Raw genomic sequence first — 22,680 nt, 5'->3', positions numbered from 1 at the left:
ACTCCTTCACCTGCACAGATTATGTGTGACAGTCAGTCTGACACATGGTGTAAAATGGAAGTTTGGTATGAGAACACTGTTTATTCATTGAAGTGGAGTTACAGTGAAACTGCGTCATGATCAGGACGCAGGCTGATTTCAGTTTTCATGGAGTTGTTGAGAGTGAAGTGACTCGACTGCCGAGTCACTTCACTCTCAACAACTCCATGAAAACTAAATTCATCTCATTATGCTCAGTCTTCATTCTGTAATGCTGTTCCATCTAATCTTGGATTTCTACCGTCGACTGTGATAACAAGATCATTTAGTTACCGTCAGTCCGGCTCTGACTGTTGAAATATTGATTTGATATGTTTACAACTGAAAGGTGTTTATGGAATAATTATTACACTTCACTGCACGAGTTGTGATGTAAATAAAATAAATCTCCACTGTTCTTCTCAGCAACTAGTTACGACCACGACAGCAGCAACATTAACAGCTACATGGCCAAACACTCGCAGAGGTGAGTGAGGAAATATAGTGTTTGTACTTTAATATGTCAGAAGTGATTAACTCATACTTTAATAATTAAAACAATAATCTCAATAAAACACATTCTTCTGATTTCAAAGTGTTTGCTGGAGACGTGCACTGATGCTGATTCTTGAATAAATGAGATGATCATATGAAACGTGTTGTTCTGAATGTGTTGGCTGAGTTATAGATGCAGAACGTTCACACTCCTGCTGTCGTCTGTAATCTGATTAATTAAACACACAGATGAAAGTTTTCTGTCTGGACTGTTACTGTTCAGGTGAAGCCGGCGCCATGTTGGACGCGTCGCTGGGCAACAACTTCTCCCACAGCACCTTCGTGTTCAGAGGTTTTCCTGAGCTGCAGAAACACCGCCGGCTGCTGGCGCTGCCGTTCTCCGCCTCCTACCTGTCGGTGCTGCTGGGAAACTCCCTGGTGGTGTACGTGATCCGCAGCGTGGAGAGCCTGCACAGCCCCATGTACCTCCTCATCTGCACACTGTGCATCGTCGACGTTCTCATGGTGACCGCCATCGTCCCCAAGATGCTCCTCAGCCTCCTGTTCGACAGGGATGAGATCTCGCTGGCTGGCTGCTTGACTCAGATGTTCTTCACTCACTTCCTGTCGTCACTGGAGTCAACGTTGTTGTTGGCGATGGCGCTGGACCGTTACGTTGCCATTTGTCAGCCGCTGCGCTACACGGAACTCATTGGCCCCTCCATGTTCGTGAAGCTGCTGCTCTTCACTCTGGTCCGCAGCGGCTCCATCATGGCCACGCTGGTCGGTTTGGCAGGTTCGCTGCGGTTCTGTGGCTCCAACACGATCCAGCACTACTACTGTGACCACATGGCTCTGGTCAGCCTGGCGTGCGACAGCACGGACAAAAGCAACGCGGCAGGCCTCGCTGTGATCGTTTGCTTTGTGGGCGTTGACATACCGCTCATCTTCCTCTCCTACATGAAGATCCTGAGCGTCGTCCTGAAGGCAGCGGTGGCCGACGAGGACCGCTGGAAGGCGTTTCACACCTGCGGCACTCACCTGATCGTCATGATGTGTTTCTACCTGGTGGGAAGTGTCACATTCCTCTCTCACAACCTGAACATCCCGCTACCGACGGACGTCAACACCTTCATGGGACTCATGTACATTCTGTTCCCAGCGACAGTCAACCCCGTCATCTACGGCGTTCGGACCAAAGAAATTCGAAACGGCTTTTTTAGGATTTTTAAGCGCAGAAGGAAAACGATAAAGATGGTGAAAGTTTCTCCTGCTGACAAACAGCAAGTGCGAAGGTTTCCTGCTTGAGGTTACATGTTGTGACATCCAGTGAAGTTCAGATATTGACATGACATCATGTTGGGTTTTGATATTTATCAAAAGTAGTGTTTTACGCTGTCGATCATGTTTGATGGGTGTGTTTTATACGTCACACCTCAGAACTCACCAGTCGTTGAAATACGTGCAGATTTAAACGTGAACTGAAACAGTTTCAGCACGATGCTGTTTGTTGTAATAATTAGTTCAGCTCACAAGTCGACGGTTCTCTGTCGTACGTACATCTACTTAATATAATTTGAATCGTTTAATTCTTCTTCTTTTGGGTCCAAAACTGTTTCATTGGTGTCTACAGACACAGACCGAAGGAAGGAAGTCGAACATCCAGAAAACATGCGTCATCGTTATCACGTCTCCGGATCCAGCAGGCGAGTTCAGGACCGCTTCCACAGTTTTGTTCTAATCTTTATGTCAGAACATCACAACTGTCAAATCACACATGTTGCCACAAACGTCCCTTTATTAAAGATGCAGTGGAACATACAGGTTTCCTCCAGGCCCTGTCAAAATAAAAGCCAATTAAAACATTGTTACAGGCGTGTTTTGGTGTTTTTGATCTTTATCCTGTAATGTCGAGTTAAAGTTTCATTCAGTCTGTCTCACACACACACACACACACACACACACACACACACACACACACACACACACACACACACACACACACACACACACACTGTACATCGACTCACATGGACGTTTCAGTCATTGTTCTACTTCCAAAGTTCAGATTAAATTGTTCAGTAATCACGCACTGTGTTAATTTGTCCAGTCTGATACTTCACATGATTAATGAACTCGTTAAAGGTTTTCTTTAACTTCCTGTCGGCTTCACATCCCTGATGATCATTTTCTGAATCATCCTGCTGATTTTTAATTAACTTTCTTTCTTTGATGCTGTTGTTCGTTATAATCAGCCTGCAGACAAACAGTTCATGTTTGATGTTTTCAGCACGTTGTGATTCAACATGAGTGCCTTTGATTGGTGCATTCAAGGACAGTCAGACACATGAGAGTCAGCTGGGAAACGTTCTGATCCAACACATCTCACTTCCTCTGTAGCTTTATTCTCAACGATAACTTGTTTTTTTTATGTAATAAAGAGGAAAAATACAGGACATTAAATTCACAGTTGCAGGTTTTTGACAGTGGTGTTGGTTTTCTTTTTAGACCGGTTTTAAATACTCGTGTGGTGAAACCTGAGTTTCAGCTCAGATACAAGTACTCTGATTAAAACTATAAAACCGTCTGACACCAGATTTCTGTAACCAGACTTAGATTTGGTGACAAGTTACAATAAGAACCACAACATTTTCAGAACTCGGGAACAAATGAGGAAAAAACTGCTGCTTAACCAGTTAATGAGTGACTCCAACTGTCGTCAGCATCAAGTCTCTACATCATGAACCCAGCAGAACCTGAAGGTTCAGCCCGGCTCCTTTAAACTCTCACTTTTACATTTAATTTGTATGAAACTGATGAATTTTTTATTTAAAAAGATGAACTGGGATGTTTTTAGACTTTCATATGAATCATAATTAAAGCCATTATAATAATATGCTCTATACTTTTAAATTGTCAGAAAGTACTGGAGATCCTCAGAACCTGCACCGGGCCAGAACCATCTCTTTTATTACTTATTAGTTTACACATTAGTTTCTGTTTCTGTTCACACCCAGTTGTGACACTTAGTACTGAGTAGTTACTAATTAGTGCTCCATTAGTTAATTGACCATTATTTAAAAGTGAATCCTGGTATTCCTGAACCCTGTTCACTTGTTCTGGTGTGTAAACACGTTTGGATCAGTCCAGGTCGCCTCAGCTGGCGGCTGCTACACGACCACAGTGAAATGTTTTGGGGCAACTGTGACCGTCAGAGTGATCTCGAGATATTTCAGAGCGAGACTTCTGCTCAGGGATTTTATTATTCAACACAAAGGTGTCGCTGTAGGAGCGGGTTCTGTAATGTTGTCAGGCTCGTAGAATAAAAACCTCACAGACAGAAACATTCAGTGGATCGACTAAAGTATTAAATACTTTTCACACCAACACATGTAAATATAAGGCCCAGGCTTCAATAACCTTTTGATAAGTGTCCTTCCCCACTTGTTTCTTGAATAATTAATCATTAGCTACTCATTAAGTAACAGTTAATTAGCAGTTAGTTGGTAACGTCTCATAATTTTGTGTCTCTTACATGTTTTTGTAGATTCTTATAGACTGAAGAGAAACGATGTAAATACTGATGATGATTGAGAAAATGATCAATAACAAACACTTGTATGCTCCTTTAAAATTAGGGCCCTCATCGTCAGAGGTTGATTATTCATGACATTAATTAATCATATAAAGTATTGATGTATATCATGCAAACGAGGCCACCAGTTCCTCTTAGCTGATTGGTGGCTCTCTCTGACAGTTTCAGGTCCTCTCGGCGGGTCGACTCTTCTTCTGGTGTTTCTTCGCTCTGCAGCTTCGTCTGCACACACTGACTGTTAACATCAGCTGGTGAACTGTTCCAGATCAACCAAAGTTGGCAGTGTTGTTGTTGTTAATGAAGACCCTCTGATACGACACATCGAAACTAATCTCAACACAACGTTACTCCTGTTCGGTCCCTAGTGGAAACACATAGAACAAAGTGACATTAGAGGCATGCTACCAGCCGTCGTTACGGTGCCGCGGTCGCCGGGTCGAGTCCCCGGCCGGCCGACGAAGGAGGGGAGAGCTGCTCCGTCTGAAAACACAACTGATGTCTACGCTGCGGTATTCTAGCTTTTTACACCCGGCAGGACGCAGAGAGAGGACGAACATTAACGAGAACACAAACACGGCACCGCCGAGAGTTTAAAGGGTGTCCAGACTGTGGTTTGACCTAAATGTGACCTCCGTTAGCTCCACACTACAAACAGCAGCGAAACAACAACAGCAGCACGGCAGCGGTGACGCTCGGCGCCTTTATCTGTCGTTGAGTTTGGGAGAGTCCACCGGCTCCTCGTCTTCATCCTTGTCGTCCTTCGCCCCGATCAGCCTCTGACGGGCAAAGTCCTCGAAGATGATGTCATCGTCGCTGAGGGAGAGGAAGGAGAGGGTTAAGATTGTTAATTCATGACAAACCTATCAAAGACCCGGTCCAGATCCGTCCTGAGTGATCAGGTCACACCTGGACAGCTCTAATTACAGGTGTGAATGAGACACTTGAAGGACCTCAACTGACATCTTCTGTGGAACAAGAAGAAGAAGAAGAAGCCAAAACAACAGGCAGGATGGACGTAGTCACCACAGCATCACCAGACTCCATTAACAAATGTGGTGATTTTAAGAGTTGTTGAGTTAAACAAACTTTATAACGTAGTGAAACTGTGTCTGTGACAGATTGTAACTCATTGTGTCCTTGTTGTAAATTCAGCATTAAATCTTTCAGCTGAAGTTGTTTGTCTCCTTGTAAAAAGTGTCAGTTTGTGGCAGCATGTCTGTACCAGCCTGTCTGCTTCTGTGTCTAAAGTGCTAAAGTCTTACCTGCCAACATTGATCAGCTGTTTGAACACACTGTTTACACTGATGTCACCATTTACACTCCATTTATGAAAGAAGAAACATGTTATTGATCTAAACATGTCACATGTTACAAAGACACTAAACAGTAACAATATAGGCTACTTCTTTGTCCCCGTGGAGAAAGTCCCCAGACTCCCTTAACAAATGTGTCAGTTTAGTGAGTTGTTGAGTTGGAGACACTTTATAAACTCTGTGAAACTCTGTCTCTGACTCATTCTGCATTATTTGGACCTTCTTGTTCATTCAGCAAATGTTCTACAGGAACTTCTTTCTGTCTTTCAGTAGAAACATGGAGTCTGTTTGTCTCAGAGACGGACGGATTGTTTCATACAGAGCAGGAAGTGACATCACATCCCAAGTGGTCACTCAGGACGGATTTAGCAGCAGGTCTGAACTGGGTCAAAGAAACATAAAAAAGTCCAGATTTGCGATGAAGGCAGGAAACAGTCGAAGGTTTAGAGACAAAGAGGACAAAGACAAGTGAAACCGATGTGTTGAGCCACGAGAGGAATCAAGTCCCTAAATTAGATTTCCTCCACCAGAGTCAGATGAACAGATGGATATCAGGTTCATGTCTGTCCACAGATCAGCTCAGCTTAAAGCCTGAAGGCAGCAGGAAACTGCCTCACAGAGAAAAGGTCCGAAAAGGATGAAGTGCAGAAACATTAACGTGTCAGTCAGTTCGTATCGAACACTGAATGTTCCTCCTCACAAGAATTTAATTTCTGCTGCTGGTCAATAAATTCTTATTTGTTGTTTTGTGGTTATGTGAGCGAGTGTGAACTAACGAGCAGTAAAATGCAGCGTTGCCTCTCGTCGGCTCGCAGGAGTCGTTCTCTGAGTCTCGCTGACAGCAGGATGAGTTTCCAGTTTAAGGCCCATTTCCTGCTGCAGCTCACAGCCGCGAGCATTAAGACGCATTAAGGCTGAGACTCCGGAGACGAGTCCATCACAGCTAATGCTTCAGCAGGCGGAGAGGAAACCCTCTCTGCTGTCAGGGTTATTGACGAGGCCGTAAACCAGAGAAGAGCCAATCAGATCACAGAGGAGGACAGACGGACAGACAGTCGGTCGGGGAGAGACGGATGCTTACTTTGTGTCAAACTGGATCAGGTTTGTGTCGATCTGAGCTTCATCTGGAGCTGCAGCACAGAGCGAGGAGGTTAGACAGTGAAACCACAGATTCTAGCTGTCATCAGTCTGCAGCTCTCTGCACATCAACCATGATGCATGTTCACAGAGACGGAATTTAATGAATTTTGAAAAATGTTATGAGAAATGAAACACTTCCTCAAACACTCATATCCAGCAGTAAGTTACGGCTCTGGGTGATGATACAGAAATGTGAATTATGGATTATTTTCATTTGGCGTCATCGCACGCTGCCTTCCACATGACAAACGTGTCACAGTCCTCACAGTCCGTCCTCCAGGAGACGTTCAGGTACATGTGTAAAAGTAGAAGTACTGATTCAGCTTGTTTCCTCCAGTAAAGTAATAGATTACAGGCTCTGACATGTACTCAGAGTATCAGAGTAAAAAGTCTCCCTCTGAAGGACATTTGTGCTCAAAGCTAACTGAAGCTCACGTCATATTAATAGAATTCAAAGACTATTAAAGTTAAAGGTAGAATCAGTAGGATTTGTCCCAGCTGTTCCTGAACGCACCACAAAGACAGTTGATTGTTGAGTCTCATTCCCAGGACGTCAAATAGACACATGTTGGGTTGGTAAAGCGTCCCGAGCAGCAACAAAGAGAGAAAATCAGAAACTCTCTGCAGATACGAGACACTAACACGCCTTTTCTCCACATTCCAGTCTCCCTCTCTGTCTGTTTACGCCTTCTTACGGCTTTTACGTCTTTGTCTCGTCTCGCTGGTGATCAACTGAACCAGGCGACAAGCCAGTGACTGCAGGAAGCAATCACCCACCACTGTACTCTATTACTTTTACTGGAGTATAGAAGCTGAATCAGTACTTCCACTATCAGAGTCTGTTTTTACATGAGTACCTGAACGTCTCCTGGAGGACACACTGTGAGGACTCCTGATTATATCTTTATGATAAAGGTTTTGATTTAAAACAGAGAAACAAGCAGAGAAACATCAGAAGTCTCCATCAGCTCGTCTGCTGTGATCTCAGTCTGCAGGAGAGAACACATCACTAACTGATCTCAGACCAGATTTACACCTTCATTAAGCTGAAGTCGTCACTGTGAGCTGAAAGTGTCTGAAGTGGGCGACGAGATCTGCAGATACTGGTCAAGATAATGGTCGATTGTTGTCCTTCGTCATTGAAGAGTCAAACTAACCTGCAAACATCTTTGACCTGAACCTGTTGAGAGTCGTGGAGTCGGATTTAAAGGCCTCAAACTTTATGAATCTGACTGTGATCACAGCAGACGAGCTGCATGGAGACACTTCAGTCGTTCAGCAGAATGTTCTGGTTCTGGTTTGGTTTTTATGTCTGTGAGAGATGAACATGTGGTTCCAGATGAAGCGTGACGCACCGTCTCTGAAGAAGGATTCTTCCAGCGGCTTCGGGTGCATTAATGTGAACGGCAGCTCAACAGAGACGTCGCTGGAAAGCAAATGATCAGGTTATAAAAACACCAATAATCCACCGCAGCTTCATTTAGACATCTATCAGTGTTAATGTTAGCCCAGTGAGGCGTTCAGGTGACCTTTGTAAATCTCAGTGTGTGTTTGAATGTGTGTGTCTGATGTGACATCACGTGAAAGGTTACCTCGCCGCCAGATCTCCCAGGAGCCTGAAATCAATAAACATTTACCAGCTTTAGTTCACGGCAGCAGCAGTTCTACTTGTTTCTATTGATGAGCTCATTAACTGTCACGGAGTCAGCAGAGCGGTTAAAGGCCGACTCCTGTGTGATGTCAGTCCGTCAGCGCCGTCTGAGGAGGATATTTATACTCAGAGCGCCCAAATGTCACCGCGTCAATCATCTTTACACAGGAAGCGAGGAGAGAAACGTTACATCGGTTCTTAAAATGAATTAGACTTCATCAGAGTGAAAGGTTCTCTGGTGATGAACGGACAGTTACAGCCACGTTTCAGTCGGCCTTTAACGCTCCGCTCAGCTGATCTCTGATACTGACCCGCCGCGGGACACCACCAGCTTCACTTTGACTTTGTAGGACACGATGATGCCGAGGATCTCCTTATTGGCTCCTTCTCTTAGCCTGAAAACAACCAGACCAATCAGCAGAGACCTTCTCTAACGTCTGAACCTTCAGTCTGAAGCTGAGCTGCGTTTCTTTGTCTCAGTAACTTTAATAACAATTAAGTTTAAATCTAATCGAACTCGTTCGGTCCGAGTCAGTGACCCGAGTCATTTTTCTTTGTGCAGGTCAAGTCATTAAAATCTTGCTTATTAACATGACTTAACAAACATAATAAAATGTTTATTGTTAGATCATCAGATTCATAAAAAACATTTTATTGACGAGTGTCTTGTTACTGAGTTGATGATGTCACTGTGCGACCTTCACTCAGCTGACTCGTTAAGATCAACACCTTCATCAGACAGATATCGTGCACTTCTGAGTGGCTTCCTCTGTATCAGACTAATCATATAATCACACTCCTGCCTATATCGCTCTATTCTCACCCTGGAAGCTCGACCCTGCCTGACCCGGCCCGGTTGACTTCCTGTTTGGTGAGGACTGCGGAGTCGGAGTTCTGTGCCGGCACCACATTACTGCATCTCTCTCCTGTTTATTTATTTATTTATTTATCCTCATTTGCACTAAATTTTCTCCTGTTTTGTTGTACTGTCCTTGAGTGCTTTGAAAGGCGCCTTTAAATAAAATGCATCATTATTATTATTATTATTATTATAACTCATACACAGTTCATTATGTTTGTTGTATTAGCAGATCTAAAGCAGATCAATGCCTCGTTAGTGATCGACTGATTGTTCCATTGAATAAGCTTTTCAAAAACAAGTCAAGAACAAAATTAAGTGACTTCATTAATCTGATCATAGTCATTTATAAAATAAGCATCTTAGAAGTGACAACATAATAACTCAGTCATTGTGTCTTTAATGTTATAAACAATAATATAGCATCTATAATCTGTGAAAGTGCTTAAAATCCAACAATACATGTGTTTATTAATTAATGTTTCATAGTCTCATTAATGTTAATTGTAACTTATCTAATATAAAGAGTTACAGAATTAGACTGTTTTTTTTTTTTTTGAGTTGTGAATAATTAAACTGAAGCTTTTGGTGCTTTTTGTCTTTATTTGCACCTAAAAGAGCAAAATTGAAAGTGTTCTACTGTTTAGTGAGTTCAACATTCTTCGTCTTACATGTTTCATGAGCTGATTATATTATGTATATTACATTATTAATGTCCCTAAACATGTCCTACATGGTGCTGTGTGTTGGACTCACAGTGTGCTGGAGGCCAGGTTCGTGTCCTCGTGCTTCAGCTTTCCGTCCAGAGCGAGGCCTCGTTTCTCTCGGTTGTTTGCCAGAAACGGAGTGAGAGTGAAAACTTTACAGAAAGTCGAACTGGGAGCAACGACGTCACTGAGGACAGAGAACATAAACTGAAGCAAGCAAACCAGTTTGATTGATGATCTTCTAAGTCATGTGAGTAAATAATGAAGAGAAATAAAAAGTCAAATGTTTCTAATAATTATGACTCTTTATCTCAGTGTTGTATCAAAGTCAACTGGACATGTTTCACCTCTCATCCAAGAGGCTTCTTCACTTCTAACTAACTGGAGGAGCTGCAGGGTTTTAACCTCTGTGTGGGAGTGTCCTAACACATTGGTGAGTCCAGGTGTGAATGGTTGTTAAACTGTCTGGGAGAGAACTCAGTACACTCCCACACACTGTCAGGACATTCCCACACTCTGTCAGGACACTCACCACACACTGTTTAAAAGCCTGCTACTTCCCTCCAGTTAGTTAGATCTCTTGGACGGGACGTGAAAGATCTTCAACAAACTGAAACAGGTCCAGTAGCACAACATCAACTTTTCTTCTTTAACTGTCAGAAACTGTCTTCATAACATCCTGCTCTGTAGTGAGTGGGGCTCAGGTTTGGTTCTTTCAGCTCATTTGTGTCAACATCAATAAAACTCTTTAGATGAAAGAAAACCACTATATGATCGTTGGTACAGTACAAATGAAATGTTATTTTACTGCCTGAAGTCTTTAAAGTGCTCAGTGTGGTGAGAAGTGAACTCACTCTGACTCCTCGGTGGCGACGGGACATTTGTACTGAGCCGTGTTGAACAGGCAGATGTCTGCGTACTGTCGCACTGCAGGAACACACACATCGTGAGGAACACACACATCGTGAGGAACACACACATTGTGAGGAACACACACACATCGTGAGGAACACACACATCGTGAGGAACACACACATCGTGAGGAACACACACATTGTGAGGAACACACACACATCGTGAGGAACACACACATCGTGAGGAACACACACATCATGAGGAACACACACACATCATGAGGAACACACACACATCATGAGGAACACACACACATCGTGAGGAACACACACATCATGAGGAACACACACATCGTGAGGAACACACACACACATCGTGAGGAACACACACACATCGTGAGGAACACACACACATCATGAGGAACACACACATCGTGAGGAACACACACACATCATGAGGAACACACACATTGTGAGGAACACACACACATCGTGAGGAACACACACATTGTGAGGAACACACACATCATGAGGAACACACACACATCATGAGGAACACACACATTGTGAGGAACACACACATCATGAGGAACACACACATCATGAGGAACACACACATTGTGAGGAACACACACATCGTGAGGAACACACACACATCGTGAGGAACACACACACATTGTGAGGAACACACACACATCGTGAGGAACACACACACATCGTGAGGAACACACACATCATGAGGAACACACACACATCGTGAGGAACACACACATCGTGAGGAACACACACACATCGTGAGGAACACACACACATCGTGAGGAACACACACATCGTGAGGAATACACACATCGTGAGGAACACACACATCGTGAGGAACACACACACATCGTGAGGAACACACACACATCGTGAGGAACACACACATCGTGAGGAACACACACACATCGTGAGGAACACACACATTGTGAGGAACACACACACTTCGTGAGGAACACACACACATCGTGAGGAACACACACATCGTGAGGAACACACACATTGTGAGGAACACACACATCATGAGGAACACACACATTGTGAGGAACACACACATCATGAGGAACACACACATCATGAGGAACACACACATCATGAGGAACACACACATCGTGAGGAACACACACACATCGTGAGGAACACACACACATCATGAGGAACACACACACATCATGAGGAACACACACATCATGAGGAACACACACACATCATGAGGAACACACACACATCGTGAGGAACACACACACACATCGTGAGGAACACACACACATCGTGAGGAACACACACACATTGTGAGGAACACACACATCGTGAGGAACACACACATCATGAGGAACACACACATCGTGAGGAACACACACACATCGTGAGGAACACACACACATCATGAGGAACACACACATCGTGAGGAACACACACACATCGTGAGGAACACACACACATTGTGAGGAACACACACACATCGTGAGGAACACACACATTGTGAGGAACACACACATCGTGAGGAACACACACATTGTGAGGAACACACACACATCGTGAGGAACACACACATTGTGAGGAACACACACATCATGAGGAACACACACATCGTGAGGAACACACACACACATCGTGAGGAACACACACACATCGTGAGGAACACACACACATCATGAGGAACACACACATCGTGAGGAACACACACACATCGTGAGGAACACACACATTGTGAGGAACACACACATCATGAGGAACACACACACATCATGAGGAACACACACATTGTGAGGAACACACACATCATGAGGAACACACACATCATGAGGAACACACACATTGTGAGGAACACACACATCGTGAGGAACACACACACATCGTGAGGAACACACACACATTGTGAGGAACACACACACATCATGAGGAACACACACATCATGAGGAACACACACATTGTGAGGAACACACACATCATGAGGAACACACACATCATGAGGAACACACACATTGTGAGGAACACACACATCGTGAGGAACACACACACATCGTGAGGAACACACACACATCATGAGGAACACACACACATCATGAGGAACACACACATCATGAGGAACACACACACATCATGAGGAACACACACATTGTGAGGAACACACACATCATGAGGAACACACACATCGTGAGGAACACACACACACATCGTGAGGAACACACACACATCGTGAGGAACACACACACATCATGAGGAACACACACATCGTGAGGAACACACACATCGTGAGGAACACACACATTGTGAGGAACACACACATCATGAGGAACACACACATCATGAGGAACACACACATCGTGAGGAACACACACATCATGAGGAACACACACACATCATGAGGAACACACAGGAGCTGCAGAGGAACACACACACATCATGAGGAACACACACATCGTGAGGAACACACACACACATCGTGAGGAACACACACATCATGAGGAACACACACATCGTGAGGAACACACACACACATCGTGAGGAACACACACATCGTGAGGAACACACACATCATGAGGAACACACACATCGTGAGGAACACACACACACATCGTGAGGAACACACACACATCGTGAGGAACACACACACATTGTGAGGAACACACACACATCGTGAGGAACACACACATTGTGAGGAACACACACATCGTGAGGAACACACACATTGTGAGGAACACACACACATCGTGAGGAACACACACATTGTGAGGAACACACACATCATGAGGAACACACACATCGTGAGGAACACACACACACATCGTGAGGAACACACACACATCGTGAGGAACACACACACATCATGAGGAACACACACATCGTGAGGAACACACACACATCATGAGGAACACACACATTGTGAGGAACACACACACATCGTGAGGAACACACACATTGTGAGGAACACACACATCATGAGGAACACACACACATCATGAGGAACACACACATTGTGAGGAACACACACATCATGAGGAACACACACATCATGAGGAACACACACATTGTGAGGAACACACACATCGTGAGGAACACACACACATCGTGAGGAACACACACACATTGTGAGGAACACACACACATCATGAGGAACACACACATCATGAGGAACACACACATTGTGAGGAACACACACATCATGAGGAACACACACATCATGAGGAACACACACATTGTGAGGAACACACACATCGTGAGGAACACACACACATCGTGAGGAACACACACACATCATGAGGAACACACACACGTCATGAGGAACACACACATCATGAGGAACACACACACATCATGAGGAACACACACATCATGAGGAACACACACACATCATGAGGAACACACACATCATGAGGAACACACACACATCATGAGGAACACACACATTGTGAGGAACACACACATCGTGAGGAACACACACATCGTGAGGAACACACACATCATGAGGAACACACACATCATGAGGAACACACACACATCATGAGGAACACACACATTGTGAGGAACACACACATCGTGAGGAACACACACATTGTGAGGAACACACACATCATGAGGAACACACACATCGTGAGGAACACACACATCATGAGGAACACACACATCATGAGGAACACACACACATCATGAGGAACACACACATCATGAGGAACACACACACATCATGAGGAACACACACATCGTGAGGAACACACACACATCATGAGGAACACACACATCGTGAGGAACACACACATCGTGAGGAACACACACACATCGTGAGGAACACACACATCGTGAGGAACACACACACATCGTGAGGAACACACACATCGTGAGGAACACACACACATCGTGAGGAACACACACAGGTGTGGACTCACCTGAGATCTTCATCTTCTTCACCGTCTTGTTGGTGTTGTTGGTGACGTGGACGTTGACGCTGATTGGCTCCCCGTGGTAATAGATCTGCAGCACACAGGTCAGACAGTCGTTACCTTCAGCTCAGTTCAGTCATGATGTCGACTGTTCGAGGCGTTTGGAGACTCAGATTTTGCTGAACTGTAGATTTTCAGTTGTGTTTTAAGGCTTTGGGTGAGAACATATTGACTGAATTTCCATTTTTTGCTGAATTAGTCGTTTGAAGTTGAAGCTGTCAGATAAGTGAGGTCACAGACTGACAGAAGAGCTGCTGCTGTCTGTCCACACATCCTGATCCAAGAGATTACTGACGACAGGATCGTCACTCTGCTGCTGATTTAAACACCAAGCTGCTGCAATGATCCTCATTAATGTTGGAAAAGTGATATAAAACCTTGTTTTCTCGCAGCCTGGTCCTGCTTCCCTTACAGAACTTCGTACCTTCTGTTTGTGCAACAGAATAAAGTCTTGTATCTTTTTGTTGACGAGTGTGTGAAAGGTTCAGGTGTGAGCTGGTTGGTCACCTCTTTGTCCAGCGAGGCCTCCAGGTGCAGAGGTTTGTCCGACATCAGGAACTGTCTGGTGGTCTCTGCCGTGGGCTGAGGACCCGGCTTCTCCGGAGCATACTGGACCTTCCTGATCACCAGACGCACTGAGTTCCTGCAACAACAACACAACTCCGTCTCTGCTAACGAACAAGTGGTTTCACTCACAGGTCCTGTCCTCATTCTGTCCCGACTCACTTTTACCTTTTGTGGATCTTCTCTTCAACATTTTCTGCACAGAATGCTTTCACCTCGAAATCGACTCCGCAGGCCTGCAGACGCACAACAGCAGGAAAATCATGTCTTTATTTATTCCTTTGTCAGCTGAGACGGAGACACGTGGTGCACAGGAGACTGAGAAAGGTAAAACCTGAGGTCTTTACCTTCCCGGTGTCCTCGGGGCCCGGCTGCAGGGTGACGGAGCACGGCAGGTTCAGAGGAATCTGAGAACACAGCCAGATATAAAATATCTCAAAAAGATACCAAACAACAGCTGCGATATTCATTTAGACACGTTTCATCATCACAACGTATCGTCTTCATCTCACTTTTTCCACTCATCTCCACTCCACCTGCTCAAGAGCATCAGGAACTAAACACATTTATTTATCATGTTGATTCATAAAGTTGCCAACATTAAATCACTCGTGGAACAAAGTGACTGAGTACATTTAACTTCTTTTCACTTTCTGCTACTTGTGAAATATTGTTTTTACTCCACTGCAAGTATCATAGGCTTCAGCTACTTGATAAATTTAGCTTAATCAATCCACCTGGAGCTGAATGACATCACCCTCCACAGCAGCGTTGGCGACGGATGTCAGATTGATTTATGCGTTAAAGAGTTACGGTGGCACTTTTTATAGCCACGAGATGGCGGCTTCATTACCACACGTTACGTTGTTGTGCACCAAGTTTCTTCTTCGTGATGCAACAGAAGTCTTGTTATAGCTGTTGCGCCCCCTGGAGGTAGAACAGACCATGCTGGCGATTGACGCCTGATGATAGCACTCAAAGTTTGTGCTAATTGAATTATTCGTTAAAGAGAAACAGAAGCATTTAATTAACGGCTGATCCTGTTTGTTTTCTTCAGGCTGAGAGATGTAGTTTCTGGGCTTTCCTCCTCAAAGGTGTCGGCGTGTAGTTTGATGATAAAAGAATTCTGCGGAGGCAAGGTTGGATGGAATGATAGAGCAATCTTTATTGAAACAGAATCTTGAGCCCTGCGTCCGGATCAGAAGCGGCCGCTTTCTGATATTATCAAATCTGTGGACAAAGCAATGCCAAAACGCTTTGCCCTCTGCCCGATCAGAACTCCTATCAGCCTTTGATCTTAGGAGATTTACCAAGTGCCACCCTCTCGTTCTTCCTGTGAGAGCCTTTTTAGAGTCCCTTCTCAAGTACACCCACTTCTTCTGATTGGTCCTCTTGCCAAATTATCCAATAGACTAAAAGAGGAGTTTGACCTGTGTTAAGCATCTCTCACTATTTGGTGTGCAGGTCAAACTTAGCTAAGCACTTTATCGTCTGTTACCTTTGGCCCCTCACAGTTGGAAGCCAACTCCTGGACCTTCACTCACATAATGAAAATCAGTTAGTCATGATTGAATCCAAACTAAGTAGATCAGTCATGATTGAATCTAACCTAAGTAGGTCAGAATGTGTTGCCCTCCAGATACCTCAGAGGAAAAACAGGAAGTACAGAAGCCTCATCGTGACAAACTTAAGTCGTTATCAGCTGTTTTAGAATTGTAGCTCATCTGTTTAACCCAGATGAGAGAAAAGGTTCAGAACAGGTAGTGACATGTGATGCTGCCTGTTCTAAGGGAGGATGTGTCGACGTACTTACAACAAACCTTTCAGATTAAAAGCACTGAAGCACTGATCTCTGGGTAACTGAGAGAGTCAACAACTGTAAGAATCACTGTTATCTCCAAATATGAAGATAATAACTTCATCAGTCACAGCTCGCTGCACCAACTCTGAACAAAGCCACATGTTTTCTGTCTGCAGACAAACAGTGATTCAACTTTTAATCAGTTTTTGTCATTTTAAGAGAGGAACAGTCTTCACTCTGCTGTCAGCTCCTTAAATATGAATGTTTTCTGGTTTCTTTCCTCTGTGACAGCAAACCAAACACAGATCGACACTTTACAGACAACTGATCATTGAATCCAGAAGATAATCAATAACTGTAAGATGCAGCCCGACATCCAACTGTGATTATTCAATTCATTTGTGATTTAAAATAAAATGAATTGAAATAAAAGAACATCACATATGAAGTTTCTTCATGAAACATTAAAGTTCAGATACAATCAATAAAATCAATAGAATCATTTGTCTGATCCCAACGAGCTCCACCAATCAGAATCTGTCAACTCATCTCTAACCTTCAAACGTAAATCTGAAACCAAGCAGCAGGAGATCGTGCCTGACAGGACGTGTTCAGGGCAACGACTGCCTCTTCATCCAGCTGATAAACGATGATTAATCAATGAATGATTGATGAGACACACCCTGCTCTCTGATCAGGTGTGTCAGGCTCAGTACCTCGAAGGTGAACGGGTGGGCGTGTTCTCCCAGTTTCTTAATCAGCCGCTCCTGGAGACGGGTCAGGCTCTTCTTCTCCTCGGGCAGCGGAGGAAACGCCTGGATGTTCGCCACGAACAAGTCTTTACGAAACGTCAACCCGAGGACGTCCAGATCCTCTCGACCATATCGGAACGCACAGGTCAGAGTCACGAACACTGAGGGGACAGAACACACATCCTGAGGAAACACCTTCAGGAAATATTTGAATGGTTGAATGGAGGCTAACACTGTCACTCGCTTCCAGTCTTTGTGCTAAGCTAAGCTAAACACATCCTTTCTCTGCACTGAACACACAGAAGTTTAACTGATCAGTGCAGACAGAGAACGGCGGCTGACTTATCGTTGAAATGCTCCTTTAGATCTACAGCATGTTGAATAGAAAGCTCAGTGGCTCCAGGACGCCTCCCTGAGGAAGGTGGAGAAATGTTGGACTGCTCCTTTAACCCCTCAGCGCTGATCAGAGACGGTCGGGATCCACAAAGCTTTCACAAGACAAACCTGGACGTCCAGAAATGTTCATCAGGATGTGATGAACAGTCAGGATCAGTGGTTCTGTTCTGTTCCTGACTCGCTTGTGAATAACTGGACGAATAAAACAATCTGAGGTCAAGAAATAAAAGTTTTTATTTTCCAGTTCTGCTGTTCTGTTGCCTCGTCTGGATCAGACAACAGAAGCCTGTTCTGATCCACGTTTGTTGTAACTGCTCTGCTGCAGATCCGTCGTCAGCGCGGTGGCTATTTTAAAGGCTGATTCCAGCGTTTTCATGCTTTTTATACTTAAATCTGGATGTTTATATGCAAACAAAAGTTTAATTATATTTGTCAGTTGATGATTTGAAGTCTGCTGTGTTCAAAAATAAGAAAGCAGGATAATACCTGACTGTTTCTTTAAAATTCAGTTATATTGGAAATGTTAAAGCTGCAGATTTCTCACCTTTCCGCTCCTTCAGGTACTCCGGGTCGATCAGGACGACGCCGTCTGCAGGAGGAAAAGACAAAAAGTCCATAAAGATCCAGAAGAGATCTGAAGCTTCTTCTGGTTTTCATTAGCTTTGTATGTCAGGTTTCACCCAAATCAAAGAGAGAAAGAATCAGTGAGGAGGATTATATTTAATAACTAATAATTCACGTTAACGATCAACAACAGTAAAGACTGATCTCACCGACGGGCTCCACCAGGTCCACATGGTCCACAAAGTCTCTCTTCCCCAGATAGACAGTGAGCTGAGGGAGGAACAGCAGCCAATCAGAGTCAGCTGTCAGAATCAGATTTGAAAGACTTTTGTCTTTGTAACCATGTGTTGTTTCTTACAAAATGTGATGCTAAATTTCAAATTTTCCTTTTTCACGTCTGAAAATCCAAATTTCACTTGTGAACTAAAACATTAACGAGACACGTCAGCATCAGAACATCAGAATTTCCACACTGAAATTAGCTTTCTCTCATTTTCACACCTGGACTCAAACATTGATGTGGAAACACAAAGTGTGTTTGTTCTGCGTGTGGTGCTCAGTCGTCTGTCATGAGGTCACATTGTGGATGTTCAGGTTCTGTCTCCAGGTTTTCAGTCCGGTTGTTCACAAACAGTTCTGAGTGTCTTAACCTTCACTGACAGGAGATCAGTGCTTCAGGTGCAGCGCAGAGCAAGACGAGGACTCACCTTTCCGTTGGGACTGGCCTTCTTAAACACTCTGCAAACAGACGGAGAGAACAGACGGTGAGTCGCATCTTCTTCGTTATTATGTCGTGTTTTATTTTGTGGTTATTTTTATTCTTGATATAATAATAATATTGTGCGTCCAGATCATTTCTGATTGGCCGGGAGGTGTTTGAGGTGAACGCAGCGGCTCACACGTCGACATTTATTTATACTTCCACTGCATATATCTGATAACTGTAGTAAGTAGTTACTTTACAGATTACATTTTTAGATGATGTGATGATCAGCTGACTCAGTTTATAAACATGTGATATATGGATCACTTACTTCACTGAGACTTTGATGTTTAACTACATTTAATATGAGATACTTTAACTCGAGTTTGACTGTTGAGTGTTTTTTATAGCTGTGGTCACAAATAAAACACCTTTAAAATCAATCTTCATCACCACCATCATCCTCATCACCTCCTCCTCCTCCGCAGCTTCCTGTCTCTGCTGCTGTCTGACTGAACCTTCCTCCTCCTCCTCCTCCTCCTCCTCCTCCTCCTCCTCTCTGTGTTAATGTTGTCATAAATTAGCTGCTGCAGCTCCATTAGCTTTCAGCTTCCTCCTGAATGGATCTTCATCAATCAGCAGCATCAGGACGCTGTTTTACCGGAAACCGCCGGGGCTCCTGGGAGCTCGTTGAGCAGACGATTACCTGCTGGACATCATCTCTGCAATTAGTGCAATTAGAGCGAACACGAAGCAGCTCTGTGACCTCACATCACACATCAGCTGGACTGTGTGAGCCCGCCACAGTCCAGAACCAGTTCAGTCAGTTAAAGACTCGTTATGACTCTGAGGAGCTGAGAAGGACGTTTTTATTGTTTCCTCACGTTTAATAAATTTATTCAGATTAAATCAGTAAATGAGTGAACATTTAAAGACATTCAAACAAAGTCAAATGAATGTTTTAGAAAGAAGAACTGTTTTGTTTTGAGTACTGAGGCTGGTGATGAGTTTCATCCTGTTCCAGTCGTTTGAAATTATTATTGTCTTTAAAATTGAATTGTAGCATTGAAAGCAGAATAATCTTAAATGATGACCTCATATTTATATATTCTGTCATTATGGTTAAACAAAATAAAAGGATGTTAATGAATATAAAAGTCACTTTTCAACACTGCAGACTGATAAAGGTTCACGCTGCAGTCCTGTGAAAACAGAGTCATTCAGCAGAACCACCAGAAACACCGGAACCATCAGAACTGTCAGAAATAATGAATTAATGAGCTGATTGTTGTGCAGACGCAGAGCGACGCCCTGTCTTCACCGTACGAGCACTTTAGATTCATCAGAAGATAAAGTGTAAACACGATTAAAGATTCATCAGCAGGATGTGTGGCGCTCAGTGAGTCACACATAGATCATGAGACACATTCTGTCATTTCATGTTTCAACACAACACAAACACACACGGCTCCTGTAGAATGTGTGTCTCAAACATTTCAGCTGCTTCAATAATCAAAATCTTCAAATCTTCAAATCTTCTCTAACAAACTTTTCAACAGCTCGAACTGAACCACAGCAGAAAACGACGCGTCGGTGAGAGTTAACGTCACGCTCAAACTTTTTCTTCTAAATGTTAACTGAAGAACAATCATCAGCTTCTTCCCTCCACATGAACGCAGACTGCTAATGCTAATGCTAATGCTAGCACCGCAGAGAGAGCAGCTCAGAGTTTTCAGACATAGGCGTTTCCTGCCATTATAAGATAAACTTGTTACTCAGACAGACTGAATTATACAGCACAGTGTTCCTTCATCTTGTTCTAACGAGGAACTCGTCCTGTGGCAGCAACATGCTGCAGTAAGGTTCAGCCCATAGGAATCATCCGGGGCGTTGGACTATACTTGTTGGCCGAGTCCCACCCGGGGACGCAGGAAGTCGTTCTCGGTGGGGGTGTGCTGAGGGGTCAGTCTAAATCTAAATCATTCATGTGTTTTGTATTAACTTGAATGTTCAGGACAGCATGTACATACCTGTAACCAACAATCATTTGAGAGCGTTTTGCTCGACAGCAGACGGCAAACTGAGACCAACCATCATGTTATTTCCTGTAGTAGGAGAGTGTGTGTGTGTGTGTGTGTGTGTATGTGTGTGTACGTATGTGTGGATGTATATAGTACGGAGGGTTGGAGGGAGGGGCTTTCTTTATTATTGTTTTATGTTTCCTGTGTAAAGCACTTTGTGCTACATACTCATGTATGAAAAGTGCTTTATAAATAAAGTTGATTGATTGATTGATTGATGTTTCAGGTCGCAGCAGCCGTCAGTCAACAACAGCCAGAGAGGAAGCAGCACCAGACTCCTTTAACAAATGTGTCAGTTTAGTGAGTTGTTGAGTTGGAGAAACTTTATAAACTCTGTCTCTGACTCATTCTGCATTATTTGGACCTTCTGGTTTTAGGAGGTTCTGCAGCCCCTCCATGGTCCCACTTACTCAAGTTACTCCGTTAGTTTCTTGCTTCTACAAACCTGTCATGTTTCCAGACAGTGGAGGTTTATCTGAACTCTCAGTGCGGTATCGTAGTCAAATGTGGGAGTGTCCTTACATGCTGTGGGAATGTCCTTACATGCTGTGGGAGTGTCCTTACAGAATATATTAGTGTCTTTACATGCTGTGGGAGTGTCCTTGCATGCTGTGGGAGTGTCCTTACAGAGTATGTTAGTGTCTTAACATGCTGTGGGAGTGTCCTTACAGAATATATTAGTGTCTTTACATGCTGTGGGAGTGTCCTTACAGAGTATGTTAGTGTCTGTACATGCTGTGGGAGTGTCCTTACAGAGTATGTTAGTGTCTGTACATGCTGTGGGAGTGTCCTTGCATGCTGTGGGAGTGTCCTTACAGAGTATGTTAGTGTCTTAACATGCTGTGGGAGTGTCCTTGCATGGTGTTGGAGTGTCCTTACAGAGTATGTTAGTGTCTTTACATGCTGTGGGAGTGTCCTTGCATGCTGTGGGAGTGTCCTTACAGAGTATGTAGTGTCTTAACATGCTGTGGGAGTGTCCTTGCATGCTGTGGGAGTGTCCTTACAGAGTATGTTAGTGTCTTAACATGCTGTGGGAGTGTCCTTGCATGGTGTTGGAGTGTCCTTACAGAGTATGTTAGTGTCTTTACATGCTGTGGGAGTGTCCTTACAGAGTATGTTAGTGTCTTAACATGCTGTGGGAGTGTCTTTACATGCTGTGGGAGTGTCCTTACAGAGTATGTTAGTGTCTTTACATGCTGTGGGAGTGTC

At 43.9% G+C, this 22,680-nt stretch overlaps 2 protein-coding genes across 2 annotated transcripts in view; one reads left to right on the top strand and one right to left on the bottom strand.

Annotated features, from left to right (window-relative positions):
• The first annotated feature begins 461 nt into the window (after nucleotides 1-461).
• On the top strand, nucleotides 462-2,953 carry or55e1 (odorant receptor, family 55, subfamily E, member 1). The gene is made up of 2 exons (XM_030399398.1): nucleotides 462-505; nucleotides 797-2,953. The coding sequence occupies exon 2, from the start codon at nucleotides 811-813 to the stop codon at nucleotides 1,819-1,821; it is 1,011 nt and encodes a 336-aa protein (XP_030255258.1). The 5' UTR covers nucleotides 462-505; nucleotides 797-810; the 3' UTR covers nucleotides 1,822-2,953.
• Nucleotides 2,885-22,680, bottom strand: part of arrb1 (arrestin, beta 1) — a 23,638-nt gene continuing 3,842 nt past the window's right edge. The window contains exons 2-16 of the mRNA XM_030399383.1: nucleotides 19,395-19,425; nucleotides 18,897-18,957; nucleotides 18,668-18,712; nucleotides 17,692-17,888; nucleotides 15,522-15,581; nucleotides 15,343-15,410; nucleotides 15,118-15,253; nucleotides 14,557-14,641; nucleotides 10,633-10,705; nucleotides 9,828-9,965; nucleotides 8,524-8,607; nucleotides 8,154-8,177; nucleotides 7,917-7,987; nucleotides 6,503-6,551; nucleotides 2,885-4,921 (exon numbers count right to left, since the gene is read on the bottom strand). Coding sequence (XP_030255243.1) covers nucleotides 4,810-4,921; nucleotides 6,503-6,551; nucleotides 7,917-7,987; nucleotides 8,154-8,177; nucleotides 8,524-8,607; nucleotides 9,828-9,965; nucleotides 10,633-10,705; nucleotides 14,557-14,641; nucleotides 15,118-15,253; nucleotides 15,343-15,410; nucleotides 15,522-15,581; nucleotides 17,692-17,888; nucleotides 18,668-18,712; nucleotides 18,897-18,957; nucleotides 19,395-19,425 — 1,234 coding nt within the window. The 3' untranslated portion in view covers nucleotides 2,885-4,809. The remainder of the gene's footprint in view (nucleotides 4,922-6,502; nucleotides 6,552-7,916; nucleotides 7,988-8,153; nucleotides 8,178-8,523; nucleotides 8,608-9,827; nucleotides 9,966-10,632; nucleotides 10,706-14,556; nucleotides 14,642-15,117; nucleotides 15,254-15,342; nucleotides 15,411-15,521; nucleotides 15,582-17,691; nucleotides 17,889-18,667; nucleotides 18,713-18,896; nucleotides 18,958-19,394; nucleotides 19,426-22,680) is intronic.

Source organism: Sparus aurata, chromosome 2, assembly GCF_900880675.1.
Source record: "Sparus aurata chromosome 2, fSpaAur1.1, whole genome shotgun sequence".
NCBI lineage: Eukaryota > Metazoa > Chordata > Actinopteri > Spariformes > Sparidae > Sparus > Sparus aurata.
This window is presented reverse-complemented; position numbering and strand designations above follow the sequence as displayed.

Bases quoted from the DNA above. Each gene is read 5' to 3' on its own strand.
- or55e1 (XM_030399398.1), top strand. From the start codon at position 811: ATGTTGGACGCGTCGCTGGGCAACAACTTCTCCCACAGCACCTTCGTG.